At 37.4% G+C, this 16,511-nt stretch overlaps 2 protein-coding genes across 4 annotated transcripts in view; one reads left to right on the forward strand and one right to left on the reverse strand.

The window, feature by feature from the left end:
• Window positions 1–252: 252 nt before the first annotated feature.
• Window positions 253–12,478, reverse strand: gaa (alpha glucosidase). Its single transcript, XM_079837312.1, has 19 exons — window positions 11,061–12,478; window positions 9,912–10,063; window positions 9,531–9,696; window positions 9,349–9,445; window positions 9,154–9,273; window positions 8,959–9,077; window positions 8,606–8,737; window positions 7,237–7,347; window positions 6,963–7,076; window positions 5,498–5,582; window positions 5,270–5,387; window positions 5,004–5,137; window positions 4,691–4,842; window positions 3,606–3,754; window positions 3,382–3,523; window positions 3,131–3,229; window positions 2,878–3,042; window positions 2,418–2,570; window positions 253–490 (listed from the first exon to the last, which is right to left on the reverse strand). Exons 1-19 carry the CDS (start codon window positions 11,595–11,597, stop codon window positions 428–430), a joined length of 2,808 nt encoding a protein of 935 aa, XP_079693438.1. The 5' UTR covers window positions 11,598–12,478; the 3' UTR covers window positions 253–427.
• Window positions 12,479–12,485: 7 nt separating this feature from the next.
• tnpo2a (transportin 2a) overlaps window positions 12,486–16,511 on the forward strand; it is a 30,542-nt gene continuing 26,516 nt past the window's right edge. For 2 of the 3 annotated variants that reach the window (XR_013818064.1, XM_079837442.1), the window contains exons 1-2: window positions 12,486–12,578; window positions 13,885–13,984. Coding sequence is in view for 1 of the 3 variants with exons in the window: in XM_079837442.1 (XP_079693568.1) it covers window positions 13,886–13,984 (99 nt within the window). In the remaining 2 variants the exon portion in view is untranslated. The remainder of the gene's footprint in view (window positions 12,579–13,884; window positions 13,985–16,511) is intronic. The other variant, XM_079837443.1, reaches the window with a different exon arrangement.

A 16,511-nucleotide genomic window follows, 5' to 3' on the forward strand; every position in this document is an offset into this window, starting at 1 on the left:
TTATTTGATTTGACAGTACAATATAATTACATTTAATCTAAGTTTAAATTGAAAATGTTTTATCCGATAGCCATACGCATATGTATTTAGCTATTTGTATAATCTTAATAATAACTATTATAACAATAATAATAATGCCACCACCACCACCAACAAAACAATAATAATAATAACATTCTTCATATTATTTCTCTGATATCTAAAATCAAGGGAAATGCTTTGCACTGTCACACAACAATAAAACCATTAAGAACATTTAATAAAAATAAAACATTTATTTTAAACAAAAGCAACATTTAAATGACAATGTACAGTAGAAATATGCTGAGCATCATTAAATTTATGCATTTGGAAGACTTTCAAACAAAGCAATTCAACATATCCACATATCCAAAACACATAACATTTACACAGCAGAGATTTCTCATCAGCTCCACTGTACGGTGAACATGGCTGTCATGGGTAACTCCAGACCAGGCACTGTAAGAACCTGCGACACAGACACACAAAAATAAACAACTTTATGAAAGCTTTTTATTATCAAAACATATGGACCCTTTTCACATTTCTGAGGTTTACAGATACAGAAGTTGGGTAAACTTAGTGGTAATTAAATTGGAGACGACAGTAAAAATAATTGATGAATTTCCATTTGACCCAACTTAAAATAATCCATCCATGATAGTGTTTCCATGACTTCCCAAAAGATTGATTACAGCCGTCAGAGAGAGAATGATGGGACTCCCTCAGTCGTTGTATTAGAAACACACTTGCAGCAGTGTTAAAGCGTTAGTTCACCCAAAAATGAAAATTATCCCATAATTTCCTCACCCTCAAGCCATCCTAGGTGTATATGACTTTCTTCTTTCATCCAAACATAATCTGAGTTATATTAAAAATGTCCTGGCTCTTCTGAGCTTTATAAATGTTAAAGAATGGTACCTGATTTTGAAGCTCAAAAAAGCACATCCATCCATCATAAAAGTAATCCACACGACTCCAGGGGGTTAATAAAGCCCTTCTTAAGCGAAGTGGTGCGTTTGTGTTAGAAAAATATCCATATTTATAACTTAATAAACTATAATCACTGGCTTGCCGGTGACCTTTGACCCGAACAGAACTCAACTGCACACAGTGTTTTTCAATGTCCGCGGGTTGAAGTGACCCCAATTATGTGATATTTAGACCCAGGAATGCGAATTTTAGCAGGCAACCCTGCCAAAAAAACCATATTTTAAAAACATATTTTACCCCCCGAATGCCATTTTTTCCCGAAGAACTGCAGCAACTTATTGCTCGTGTCCGTGCTCGCACTCGTGCACATGTAACATACAAGAGACTGAATGTGAATCAGGGCCCCGAAACACTTACAAAGTTTTTTTGTTCTTTTTTTGTTCTAATATACTGTTAACTAACATCCCGACACTGCTACATCCATGCTGCTGAGAGCGGCATTTATATGAATATGAAAATATGTGCTGCAAGCTTTGCTCTCAATGACAAAATAAACACAATACAAAAATGACAGCGGTGAGAAAACAGCAGTTAAGAAAGCATCTGATCATAGTGATGTGGATATGTTTGCACAAGCTCTCCGACTGATGATAGTTTGATTACAAAGTATAGCCTATTTGAGACTATAGTTTTAAATAATTCCTTTGCTTTGCATTGACATTGACAAGGAAAATATGCTTTCGGGAGCATGTGTAAACCTCGCATTTTCCCGGCAAAAAGTCCTTCACATAACAATCAGTCTACAGGCTTTCATAGATAACTTAGGAAGTCAGGGAAGGTCTTGTTTTTTAGGTTTCGTTACAAGCTGCTCACACATTGGCAATAAAAACTTTTTATCTGGAGATTCTTACATATATGTCCTTTAATTAGTTTACTAATTAAATGTATTAGTAGTCAACTACTGCCAAGGTAATATAACACAAAATATAGCATTATAAATTAATATAAAAAAATTTTTTAAATGGAAATATGACAATCTTTACAAGGGCTGAATCTGAAATCGCCCCCTAAACCCTCAATCACTATTCCCTACCTTAGTCTACTAATACAGTTTACTTAAAGAAGTGAATGAAAACGAGTGAGTGAACTCACACAGTTGCTGTGTGTACATCGGTTGTACACTCGTTATCGCGGTGCAATGTGGGATAGAATAAGTGCACTCGGTAACGTCCACAATGGTTTCGGACACCACTACAAATGGCTATCCCCTTAAATAATGCCCTATTTGAGCGATTTCAGACACAGCCTAGATTTGCAATATTGATAACTTGTGTCAAAGTCTGTGAAAAAGGTCCATTCAAATTAAATATGAAATACATATTAATCACTTGTACTAACCAGAGAAGAAGTAATCCAAAAAAGTTAGACTAACACAAATCTACACCTCAGAACTTGATGCATACCTTGGTGTCTGGGCTGTACGAGAAGTCTTGAACCGTTTGCCCATTGGCCCACACTGCTGTAGGTCGAGTCTGAACTCCGAAAACACGTACTTCCCCGAGGACCAAATGATCGAGAGATCCGTTTAATTTGACTGGTTTACTGACCACATAAGACTAAAGGGGAATAAAATATCAAATAAATAATAGATTAAGTTTCAAATTAATGCGACCATATCTTTTGAGTATTCTACTATTATCCATTTGTATGTTGAATTTCAACTGGTGTTCTAGTTATCTTAATTTTTATAAAATGGCCATACAATCTGTTCATAGCAATAACAACACTTGCAATTTTACTGCCTGCTGAAGCAATTCATTTTGCTCTAACACAGGATAACAATGGGAAACAGATGTTCAATAGAAAAAAACTCATCCAAACCATTCAATTCAACATGCAAGCAAAATTCACCCTATTTCGTACCTCTTCAGCAAAGAAGAGTACAAATGAATAATCTCCCCGCTCAAAAGTGTCCAGTCTTTCCCCATCATCCCAGAAAAGATCCCCTCTGGCCCAATTTTCTGCAGACAGTGCCACGATCAGAGTGAAAGGGTTTCTGCGAGATGCTGTAGTCGTCAATGCGGGAACCTGGGAAACGAATAAGACATAGCAAAAGTTCACTTGCTACACAGCATAAATGAGATATTATTATTCTTAGATGTAGTCTTTACACCACCTGCTGCGGGATGATGCTCCCCTCTCGCACATGAATGTTAATGGTGTCCAAAGGGGCAGGGAACAGAATGTATTGCCCTTTACTGTAATACGCTTGCCCCTATAAGAAAACACGGAGGATTCAGTCTCATTTGCCTTAAAGGCGTCATATCATATACCTTTGAATTACATTGCACATGAAAATATGACTTTTTCTAAACTTTCGAATGGTAGTGTACTGTATGTAGGATATATTATAAGATGAAGGATTACATTGTGCAGACTGTACCAAGTCCCTACAGGGAGATAAGCCGTCACCTCCACTGCTCCCTGTTCCAGAACCGGACTGATAAGCAGTGAACTGCCCCACAGGAACTGCCTGTCAATGGTCTGGCAATTTGGATCAGTTGGGAACCTGAAAGAAATGAGCAATCTCAGAGAAGAGGTCATCACTGAGCTCAGATAAAGAGATATTGATCTGAAATGAGCGTGTGTACTCTAGGAAGAGGGAACGAGCCACGGTGCTGGCGGAGGTGTGCGCATGATGGAACAGTGTGTAGAGGAACGGCAGGAGAGAGTATCGTAGAGTAGTCGCAGTCCTCATGGCATCTTGGGCTTGCTGGCTAAATACATACGGCTCTTGGGGCTAAGTATGAAATATGAGAAGAAATTCATACATTACTAATAATGTAAAAAATGAAAATGAAATGTACAGACACAAACATTTTGGAAACATTACTATTTTTAATGTTTTTGAAAGAAGTCTCTTATGCTCATCAAGCCTGCATTTATTTGACCAAAAATACAGAAATAATATTGTTAGTGCACAATTTAAAATGTTTTTCTATTTTAATATACTTTAAAATGTAATTTATTTCTGTGATCAAAGCTGTATTTTCATCATCATTACTCCAGATCCTTCAGAAATCATTCTAATGATTTTTTTATTAATGTTGGAAACAGTAACAAAAATTACAACCTGTGATACTTTTCTTCTGGATTGTTTGATGAATAAAAAGTTTTAAAAAAAAGAACTGCAAAATATATTTTTTTCTCAAAAAGTTAAAAAGTTTGGGGTCAGTAATTTTTCAGTAATTTAAGGGAATTACTTTAGCAAGGATGTGCTAAATTGATCAAAAGTGATAATAAAGATTTATATTGTTAGAAAAGATTTCTATTTTCAATAAATGCTGTTCTTTTTCAACTTTTTATTCATCAATGAATCTTGAAAAAGGCTCCAAAAAACATTAAGCAGCAGAACTGTTTCCAACATTAATAATAACTGAGTATCAAATCATCATATCAGAATGATTTGTGAAGGATCATGTCATGTGACACTGAAGACTGGAGTAATGATGGTGAAAATACAGCTTTGATCACAGAAATAAATTATATTTGAAAATATATTAAAATAGAAAACCATTATTTTAAATTGTAATAATATTTCACAATATGTATTTTTGGTCAAATAAATGCAGGCTTGATGAGCATAAGAGAGTCATTTTCCAAACTTTTGAATGGCATACAATATTAATCTATGAATTTATTCTTCAAGGTGACTGTAAATTGATCGATATCTCACAGCATTGGGTTTGTCGTTATGGTTTCTCATAAAAGGGTAAAAGGCTCCGAGTTGTGTCCAGCGCACACACAGCTCTTCAGTAGTGTCTCCACCAAATCCACATACATCTGCTCCCACTAATGGAACACCATACAGTCCAAACAGGAGCACAGCTGGTACACACACACACACACACACACACAAACACACACATACACAAAAACACAACAATAAACAGGGACAAAACGTGTATTAGTAACAAAAGCCAAAAAAATTAAGACAAGTGCATGTCGACCATATCTAGGTGGTAGATTATTTTAGCACAATCTCTCACCAGGTATTGAAAAGCGCAGTTGCTCCCAGTCACTCTGCACATCTCCTGTCCAGTGTGCAGAGAAACGGCCCAGTCCTGGAAAAGATGACCGGGATAGGACAAATGGACGTGTGCCCTTTACTTTCAACAATGCCCTTAAATACAAATGAGTGAAAAGTTGGTAAAAATATCAAAACTTATCCAATGGATCTATTCACCAATGAACGTTTCCCCATGCCATGTGAGATATTTTCTGTTTGTATAAACTGAAGAGGCATTTCTCTGACCTGTGGGTGGCGATGGCCTCGGTCAGCCCGTAGAGATTGTGCAGATTGTAATGATTGGACAGATACTGCTGAGCGGACATACACAAAGTTCCTGAGTTTAACTGGCATCCAATCACACCTGTAAACCCAGAGAAATCTCAAAATCACAAATCTCTTCATGCAGGTCACATAAAATCAGTAATTATCATTTTACAAGAGAGTATATTACTAAGATGTTACTGTTCTGACCTGGTGTATAAGGCGGTTTCTCCAAGTCAGAGTCAGGACATCCATCCACAGATCCCTGGACAAAATTTGATGGCTCATTCATGTCCTGTGAGCAGAATTTCAAAGAAATTTAAATGTTATCTATAAATAATAACAAAAAGTGGTCATCCAGATATTCCAGGTTACGCTGCATACATACTGTACAAATGTAAAGTAGTATGGAAGTATGCCATACATATATACTGTATAGAGAGAGAACTATATCATTTTTCCACTTTAAAGAGCTCGAGCCTTTAAAGCGGCAGATGATAAAATTGCAGCATGCACTTTAAAAAAAACAGAACGATATTGTCCGCTGGTGTGGATATAGTTGTCGCTATCTTTATAGTTATCATTATTGGTGTGAACGAGTCTTAAGTTATATATGTGTGTATTTAAAACATTTGTTCACTTTTTTCAATGAAATAAACAGCAAAAGTGGTCAAATCATTATGTTACTAAAAAATAACCTTTATAGTATAATTATAATATAAAAAAATTATACAATGTAGTTAAAGCTGCAGTACGTAAGTTTTGCCTCTTTGTCGCCATCACTGTTTGAAACCTGCAATTGCATAATACTTTGTGCATTTTCACAGCTCCTCAGCGCGGATGAATCTAATGTATGTGGAGTATGTGCACCGGTGTGGATTCTGTACTTCGCAATCACAGTTTCTATGCCTTGGAAGTACGACCAAAATAATAAGTTTCACCGGAAAATGTCATCTGAACAAGCAAGTTACATGTCTGTCACTTTTGTTCTGACAGAAAAACATTACAATGAATCGCGCTACCAACGTTGATTAAATCTAACGATCGCTTAGCTCAAACTGTGCAAATTATTATTATTGTTATACTTTGTTCTCAAATTGTTAATGTTAACAGCATTAACATTGCGTGACTACGTGTATTTAGTGTGTATTAGCGTTACCAGTAGATTTCAATTTCCGTACAGTCAACCGGTGAATCTCCAGTTGTCACTTATAATTGTTGTTTGGGCCTTTCTGGATTACAATCTGCCATCAAAATTATAAGTTTATAATTATTACAGCAATAAATAATTTTTGAAAAGGCTATAAATGATCCGCCACCTGCAGCATCCTCACATCTTTCTTTATGTATTCAGACTTGACATAATGATGAAAAGACATGCTTGAATTTCCCGCGGAAATCCACCAGTACCGCTCAAATTATAACACATTATTACAAGCTTACCGTTGTGAATCCGGCTAAGGTAACTAAGGAACACTTTGAACACTGGCTAGTTATGTACTTGCTCAAATTTTGATTTTGGATAATTTAATTTAATTTAATAATTTTTTACCAAAAAAGTTACGGACTGCAGCTTTAAAGAGGGTGGCCCCTTTAAATTTCTTCATTCATGTTTTGTTGCCTTTTTAAAATAGCCTTTGTTCGTTTATTTATAGTTTACTCTATAAGTACTTACTATCCAGAGTCCATCCACAGGTACCTTGTTGTGAAAGACTCTGATACAGTCCATCCACCAGTCCTGTGTTGTAGGATTGGCGAAATCTGGGAATGCTGTTGGACCTGGCCATACCTGGTTATAAATATATGCCAAATCTTTATACTCGCCTCCATATTCTATCATGACTATAATACTACTAATAATACAGAGGTGCAGAAAGAAAATACATCTTGTAAATGACATTATCAAGACTAACTTTTAGTGAGGGTAATATTTAATGTGTGGCCCTAACCTTCCCAATTAGGATCTGTCCAGTGGAGTTGGTGATGAACACTCCCCTCTTCAGCCCATCATCAAAGGGTTTGTATGAACCAGGAGGACTCGTACTGCTGATGCCTGGATCCTAACAAGAACACGTGCTATTCAACACTGATTTGCTTATATATGCATACACACACTTACTGGTGGCCACTTTATTAGGTACACCTGTTCAACTGCTTCTTAGGAGTAAGGCAGCAACTCAATGTATTTAGGCATAGACCTGGTCAAGACGATATGATGAAGTTAAAACTGAGCATCAGAATGGGGAAGAAAGGTGATTTAAGAGACTTTAAACGTGGCATAGTTGTTGGTGCCATACAGGCTGGTCTGAGTATTTAATAAACTGCTGATCTACTGGGATTTTCTTGCACAACCATTTCTAGGGTTTACAGAAAATGGTCTGAATATATAATATTTAATGACCAAACTGGGTTGAGCTGATAGAAAGGCAACAGTAACTCAAATAACCTGTCTGAAGAGCATCTCTGAATGCACAACAGGATGAACCTTGAAGCAGATGAGCTACAGCAGCAGAAGACACACCGGTGACACTCCTGTCAGCTGAGAACAGCAAACTGAGACTACAGTTCTCACATACTCATCAAAACTGGACAATAGAAGATTGGAAAAACAATTCCTGGTATGATGGGTCTTGATTTCTGCTGCGACATTCAGATAGTAGGGTCAGAATTTGGTGTAAACAACATGAAAGCATGTATCCATCCTGCCTTGTATCAACGGTTCAGGCAGGTGGAGTAATGGCGTGTTGGATATTTTCTTGACAATTTTCTTTAGGTCTATTAGTACCAATTGAGCATTGTTTAAATGCCACAGCCTACCTGAGTATTATTGATGAACATGTCCATCCCTTTATGTAGTCACTGATGTACCCATCTGTACCCATCTTCTGATGGCTACTTCCAGCAGGATAACACACCATGTCACAAAGCTCAAATCATCTCAAAGATCTTACTGTCACCAGATCTCAATCCAATAGAGCAGCTTTGGGATGTGGTGGAACAGGATATTCAAATCATGGATGAGCAGCCGACACATCTGCAGCATCTGTGTGATGCTATCGTGTCAATATGGACCAAAATCTCTGAGGAATGTTCCCACCACATTGTTGAATCTGTGCTACGAAGAATAAGGCAGTTCTGAAGGCAAAAGGGGTCCAACCCGGTACATGCAAGGTGAACCTAATAAAGTGGCCAGTGATTGTATAAACATATATAGAAAATATATTGATATCACTGACATTCCAACACACAAGCATCACACAAGCAAGTGCAAACAAGGCAAGATGAAAGAATCTCTATCACAGAATATCATCCACGTACCAGAATGAGCACATACTTCATGCCCAGCTGATGGAACTCTTCAACCATTTGGGGCAGATCCCTAAATCGTTGTGGATCAAAAGTAAAGACTCTTCTTTGGTCAGCATAATCAAGGTCATTCCACTGTACATCCTACAGAAGTGAATTGAAGGTTATTTACATTTTCATGTAAAACTTGCTCAAAGAACATTGGTTCTCTCCCATATAGCCTCCAGCATATATATGATACTGTATATATTACAAGTAATTTTGAGGTCCACTTGGAAGAATGATGAGACCCCCTATTGAGAACCACTGTTCAGTATGCATTATGTTACTTCCAAACACAGCCATTACTTATTTTATTGACATACTAGAGGGATCTTGGCCTGGCGCATGAGCTGTACCACTGTTCTTGTGATGTTGGTGGACGTATAACCCCAGCGACAGAGGTGGAAGCCCAGTGACCAGTAGGGTGGCATCATAGGATAACCTCAAATGTCAAGATACAACACAATAAGTTGCACTGTGGGTAAGCTACAATATGTGGACTGTCTATTGTTAAATACCTATAACATCAAGGTACTGCTGTATCACACTCTGAGGACTTGGGCCTAAGAAGATGTAGAAGTCCAGTATTCCTCCGACGGTCACCCATGTCAATGCTGGAGCGGGCTGCATAAACACTTCTACAATTGACAAGACTTTTAGTGACATGAAATGAGACCCATAAAGAAGCCCATTTAGACAACAAAACACTTTACCCATTGCATTGCTGTTGAGAAGGAAGACTCCATGTGCCTGTCCATCACCTTCTTGGACTAGAAAGAAAGGATGGGATCCATACAGGTTGGCACTTCTCTACAAAGGCCCACATAAAATATTAAATACAGCTGTGAATAAAAGGGAAGTTAAAGAAGAATGTGAAATGATGTGAAGGTCTTACATGTGGTGCCATGTCTCTGTTCCATAATGAAACAGAGCTCCAGTTGAGGTCCAGTGTGATGGGGGTGTAATGTTCACCCAGTCCAGATATCACAGAGGAAGCTATGGTGGTGGAGAGCTGGAGATACTGATCTGCAAACAGGAGGGGGCCTATTGCAGTATTCAAACTAGGGGAAAAAAATACAATGCATTTGTGCAGTGTAAAGAAAGAGACCTGCCATTTGGTTTAATGACTTTTCAGGGCCTGTCCCAAAACTGTGCCAAATTACACTTTTTTTTTTTTACCATGCAGAAACCCCTGCCAGAAACAGAAGAAGCACAATTTAAGCTGAAAACATACAATACAATACAATACAATACAAGAAAAAGGAAGAACACTTACAGAACACGGCCATTAGATTTTCGCTTTACAATAAACCCAAACGGATCTGGTTGGAAGTCAACATCATAGAGGGGGTTTTGTGTGTCCTTGTGGCCCCTGGATTGGGACGTCACAAAGGGGACCTCGTATCGTGGAGATGCTGGATCCTTCAGCTGTGGTAAAGTGAAGTCATCAAGATAAAGTAAGATTAGGTCATCTAAAGGCTGGAATACACTACATGCCTTTTAAATTCTGAACAGGTTTCAAACGCTATAGGAATCATACACTTGCCGACTTGGTAAATGGTTACAGAGAATAATGTGAATCGTACATTAAATAACTGGGTGTATTTAGTGAAAAAATATGTGAAAAATAAGTGTTTTAAAATGTCTGATCTCGTCCGACTGGATGGAATCATAGTTTGAAGCTAAAAATCAGAGTTTATGCCATCATACACTATGTGCTTTAAAGTTAATGTGGAAAATGTCTGTGTTTTTAGATACCCCTGAAACCATTAGTCATTTATTTTAGGCATGTCCTGTTACATATTTTTTGGAGAGAATTAAAAAAAATTTTTTTACAAAAAGAAGCTAGAATTGTAGAAGCTGATGTGATGTCAAGGTGTTTCTCATTGGATGGTGATAAATATCTAGGATTTATTTTTTTATAATTATTATATTTGCTTGTTATTATATTCATATAGGCCTACAGTATAGTCAAACGGTCTGAAAAATGAATATGTACAAATCTGGGCAAAAGTATAACAATCACTTTCTGTAATTATTGTGATTACACTTTGTAGGAGAAGTTGGCCTTGTATATCGTCATCCGTCATCCATTTTCTCATTTTGGTTTCAATTTACATATCACACATATTTCTGATATATATGAAGGTTCTCTTTGTCTGTTTTTGATGTTTGATAAACCATAATATAAATTAATATAAAAATAATCTGGGCAAAAGTCATGTAGTGTATTCTAGCCTTACATTTAGATACATTAAATAATAATAATAATAATAAAAAGATTAATTTCAGGCACAACTGATTTAAGAGTTTATATTTCCCAGAATTCAAGGAAAGATCATGCCTATTAAATTCCTCCAGAAATTACAATATCTGATTTGTAATTGTATGATTTATAACTGAAAAGACTGAAAGAAATGCTCACAGTGAGGTGAAGACGATCCAAAGACTCTGCCATCACATCTAGCTGCAATGTGGGGATGTCCCGTGGCAGGTATGAGGGTACAGAACGGGTCAGCATTGCCCTTTGTCCCCTCTCTGTGGGCAACAAGGGCCCCATTTGGTAGCCCGGGTAACAGACTGGGTAGAAACACCATGGAGGTCCTCCTAATCCAGATTGTGGTAGAGGCACATAGCAGCATCCTCTGCCTTCACAATCGGCCCGACTCAAAGATCTATCACGGCCACAGTCGATGCGGCTCTCCACAACTATACGACACTGATCTCTAACAGAACTAGTGTGAGTCCTGGGACCAGCAGATAAATGAAGATTATTGCTGTAGTTCTTCAGCGATTGAGCGCTCCTGTGTGAGATATCTGAACTATGTCGCCCTTCTTTTGATGGTGAAAAGGCTAATGAAACACTCTTGTCCTTGTGCACCAGGATATGAAGTACAGAAGTCAGAAATATTAAGGTCAATAGTGCAGATGTTTGCAGGAGCCCACAACCAATTCTGGCCATTTAAATGAGTTAGTTTGGCTCTTCTTGCATTAAACACGAGTTTGACAAGCAAACATTTCTGCTGCAGCGAGCAATAGGGCTATACAAACTAGAAATTGTAAAACAAGAGTAAAAGAGTAAAACAAGAAAACACATGACAAATCGGACCACAAAACAACGCATGCGCAAGAGCGCACTCACAAAACTACAAATGAGTTTACAAATTCTTCATGATGATTCAGAATTGCTTTTAAAGACGCATATGAGAATCTTAATGATATATTCCTGCACCTGTAACTGCAAGCGCTTAGTAAATGTTTTCTAATAATCGTGTAATTTTGGACCTCACTCATGCATTTGCATTTATTAACTTAAAAACGTTCGGTGTACATCTCTCTGGCCGCCGCCATGTTCCCAAATGAAGTCAAGACTCACGAGCCTAGATCTCTGCAAAATCTATTTTATACTTTGAAAAAAAATCTGTTTTTGATTTAATTTCGTACCTTAGTGAATTCATATATATTGTTCAGTAATGCTCACTTGTTGCATAATGAATGCTTAAAGTTTATTGACACATTTTAATAGACAAGCAAACTAATTTGCATGAACAAGTGCGTAGACATACAATTTAAACAGGAAAAAAATACTTAGAAATTGTTAAGGTGTTATATAAAACCATTGGTCTGCAGATAATACAACAGTTGCTATAAAAATAAGTATTTTTAAAATATGATGAAGTATTTTAAAGAATCAGCATAATTTCCAAGCTGAAACAAGCACCGCATGAATGCAACCATTCCAAAAAAAATTTGTTTACAACAAAATCCCTCGCAGATTCCGTTTATGTGAAACTGGCTACAGTGTTGCGTCGAGCAAACACGTCGTCGTCATTTCCTCGTTGTAGCGCTCGTCCTGCGGAAGTGTTTGAAAGTGCCATTGCGCGAGACTAGCGCGAGCTCCACGCTGCACGAGCTGATCAATAGGCCTCCGCACGCGGCATGTGTAAGTGAACACGCTCGAGTTCAGTCATTTATAACATCTATACACTCCAAAGTATGCAGAGTTTAACACAATAATAGTTTTTAACGTGGATTAGATCGAGTATGCTTGCTAGATCATGTACTAAAGATATACAGTCATGTATCGTGTATAGTGCGATTTATGCGGGATTAGATAGCCTTTACTTGTTGCTTTTAATATTTGAAGTTTCGCGTGATGTTTTTGTACTGGTCTTATTATTAAGATTTTTCTATTGCGTATTAATGTAGGTCGTGCCTGGGGTTTTTGAGCTAAGCTTGCTTGGGGTGAAAGAAAGACAAGGCCTCGGCATGCATGACCATGTGCATTTCCTGATTCTTCACGCTTTTGTCTTCAACATCTTTATTAATGATCAGAAATTAAGTCAGACATTTGATAACAATCATAGCCAGCCATTTTAGGCCGTTTTCAAGTATTACTTTATTTACTACATGCATTTATAAGAGTCTCTAATTTATATACATGAATGCATTAGTTCTGAGATCACGAAGTTGGGAAAAGATTTGTCTTAACATGCATAATCTATTCCACATTTAATCTATTATCATTTTTGGGTGGATTATGAATTATGAAAGAAACCGACTATTAAACCTATCTTTAGGGCTAATCATAGCGTGCGTTCATTTTGAAAATGTATTTCCAAAATAAAAGCCAGGTTTTTTTGAATGCAAAGAATTTTATGAAATGTATTGATGTTAAATATGTTTTGTGTGTGTATGTATGTGTTCGTAAACAATCATTTGATAGTTTAATAAGGCTTGGTACACATACACAAAGTGAAAGTGTGCCTAAAAACAAAAAATATATAATATATTTTTAAATCTCAAATTGAGACGAAATCAAAACATAATTGGAAACTTATGCTTTGTACAGTATTTTGTTTAATATAATTGTGTATCTGGGTTTGTGATATTTTATCACTTACTTAAAAGTGCAATGTTCAAATTTCTTGCTATTTTTGAAACGTAGACAATCACTGATGCAGAGATGAAGCTAAACCGTTTTGCAGGTTTGAAACATTTGCAAGATGTGGAAAAGGCCTTTAGCATTATAGTCATATTGATATTGTATGTTTATCCAGCCTTGCCCTCAACAATGTAATGCGTGATGCGCTGGTAGTAGTTGTGGATAAATTGGTCTACAGGCGCTTACAAACCGCAAAAAAAGTTGTTTTGCTGTAATGGGTGTTGCAATGGTTTCACAGGAGGAAGTATTTTGTGAAGGCATGAAGGGTAAATAATTGTTTCTGTCTTGTGTGGTTTGTCTGCAGGATGGAGTGGCAGCCGGATGAACAAAGCCTCCAGCAGGTCCTGCAGCTCCTGAGAGACTCTCAGTCTCCGAACACAGCCACACAGAGAGCTGTGCAGCAGGTATCCTCATCAACACAACTCTGTGTTTGCTGCCATTTACAGAACTTAGGGGATCCAAGGTCAAAACAGTGTTTCCCACAGGTTTTTGTGAGACTGTGTTGGGTGGACCTCGATCCCTCCACATTTAAAATTTGTCAATTTTAAATTCATCAGTCTGGTGCACTTCAAAATTAGTTAAAAAATAAGAGATTCAGGCCATGTTCAGTGTGCAAATTTAACAAAGAAAAAAGTTTGTGAATTGACTGAATTTACCTTTTTTAAATCCTTTTTTTATTTTAGTTGATATACCACTGGTTTCACAGACAAGTCTTAAAGGATTAGTCCACCCAAAAATGAAAATTAGCCCATGGTTTACTCACTCTCAAGCCATCCTAGGTGTTTATGACATTCTTCTTTCAGACGAACACAAGCAGGCTTAAGGGTGAGTAAATAGTGGGCTAATTTCCTAGACTACAATGCATGTTTTTAGAGTGTTTTTAACTGAAGGCAGCTTGCAGTGACGTATTTTAAAATATGTCAGTGCCATTGTTTTGTCTCAAGGTGCACATCGGTAATGTTTTTTTTCTAAGGCACATTTCTAAAAGCTACTTAAATGTCCTAATTAAACGAAAGCATAATCCTGGCTTAATCTAAGCCCTGTCTGTGAAACCGGGCCATAGAGTCTCAAGTCTACATTACATTCACATGGTGTATTAGGAAGGCAAACAATTAGAATGTAGTAATAATTTTATTTTGCCATTACAGTAATAGCCATAAATTGTAAAACAAATGTACTGTAAAATAAACTACACTTTATAAATAGTGTATTTAACTTTACGCTACATTACGGAAATGATTATACTTTTGTTCTGATTACTACACTTGAAAGAGAGAAACCCTTGAGCTTTTATTTGGATGGAAACTGCAGTTGACCTTTTATTTTAGTGGAAAACACCGGATGGCGAGCTGATTGTGCGAGCAAAGTGCGCACTTCACTTTGAAATGTCACTGCCGTTTGCTATTTGATTAGAGGATAAAGCCATGTGACGTGTTAGACGTTTTATGTGAGAAGTTTAAATATATTTTCGGTTCATTATGAAACTGGCGGGGACAATTAGACTATGGTGCGCGCCACAATCTAGTTAATGAATGCTTGCAGTGCTTGTCAGAATGGAAACACCCATGACCATATCTGAATTTCAACTCCGGAGGCTGCCTCGGCACTTGATGCACCGTAATGGCATAATTTTACCGTATCAATTTGAGTCATCATCCTTTAGAAGTGCATGCAAAGTGGATTTGCTTTCTCTGCACAGAAAACAGCATCTTCTTCACATGTTGACAACACGAACCAAGCTCTTCCATGCCTCAGCTACGACTACATTGTTTGAGGGGCAAAGTACGTATGGAAGCCCTGTAAGCTTTAAAGGGATCATGGGCTAATTTTCATTTTTGGGTGAACTAACCCTCACTTAAAGCCACTATATGTAATTTTTCGCTGCTAGAGGTTGCTTATTCAAAACAAAGGCTTAGTTTGATGACGCCTTGATTTTGCGGAGCTTTTATGCGGATGGATTTGCTTCTTCCGCTCGTGTATGCGGGGTAACGCAGTGCTGTTTTATTATATTAGATACATTTGAGTGTGTTGAAAGTTGTTATAATGCTACTTTGTGCGTTTCATGATTCCAGGCATCACTGCAGTGCGCGCATTCAAATCCAGTTTCACTTTATTTTGCCGGTCTGGAAGGCGTGCTGTCTAACACTAACCAATCAGACCTCAGGTACCGCCCAAAATGCCATAATAACTAATCAAAAAAAGAGACAAAGGTATTTTTTAAAGTCAGAGTGATCCTCGTTTTCAAGATCGATCGTCGCTGTTCGAGTATTGGAGTACTCTTGCCCATCCCTATGAGACACTTGTTGTACACTGCAGGAAGTTAAATTAGGCATGGTAAAACATGGTACTCGCGGTAAATCTAGAAACAAGATTTAAACATTAAGACTAACTTTAGGTTGATTTTAATAAAGTGATTAAGACCTGAAGAAAGCCTGCCGTATTTTTATTGGCAAGAATCTTAACATTGACACAGCATAGGTATCACATAGGCTATTCATTTTCATAAATGCCCGCGGTAAAATAAAGATACAAGATATGAAAACGATGTCTATTATAGGCTAATATGAAATATGTGTTAATAGGTTGTGACATTTGTGATTATGCTGTATTTATTGTGCATTAGCTGCTACTTATAATATGCTGGGACGGTCGGCTGAGCAACAAAATTGCACTCGGATGCATGCTCTGTCCTCGTGTCTTTCCAAGTTCGTTCTTTCAAGGTTGCCTGGCAAGACTGGTCTCCATGAGAACACAAGTCCGTTCTTGGACTTGAGAAACGGCCAATGGTTTTTCTCAAGTAAAATGAGGAAATGCTCATTAAGCGTTCTCTCAGAGCAGCTCATTAAGCGTTCTCTCAGAGCAGCTCTGTAGATGTTCACATCCTCATATTGACACACCACGAGCGCCACACATACTTGAGTACACATACAG

The sequence above is a fragment of the Gobio gobio genome (genome assembly GCF_949357685.1).
Source record: "Gobio gobio genome assembly, chromosome: 1".
Lineage (NCBI taxonomy): Eukaryota > Metazoa > Chordata > Actinopteri > Cypriniformes > Gobionidae > Gobio > Gobio gobio.

Excerpts from the sequence above, each read along its gene's own strand:
- gaa (XM_079837312.1), bottom strand. The coding sequence starts at position 11,597 with ATGGCCAGAATTGGTTGTGGGCTCCTGCAAACATCTGCACTATTGACC. Across the intron at positions 10,064-11,060 it reads TGGATCGTCTTCACCTCACT|CTGAAGGATCCAGCATCTCC; the intron begins GTGAGCATTTCT and ends ACTTTACCACAG. Across the intron at positions 9,446-9,530 it reads ACAGAGACATGGCACCACAT|AGAAGTGCCAACCTGTATGG; the intron begins GTAAGACCTTCA and ends GGGCCTTTGTAG.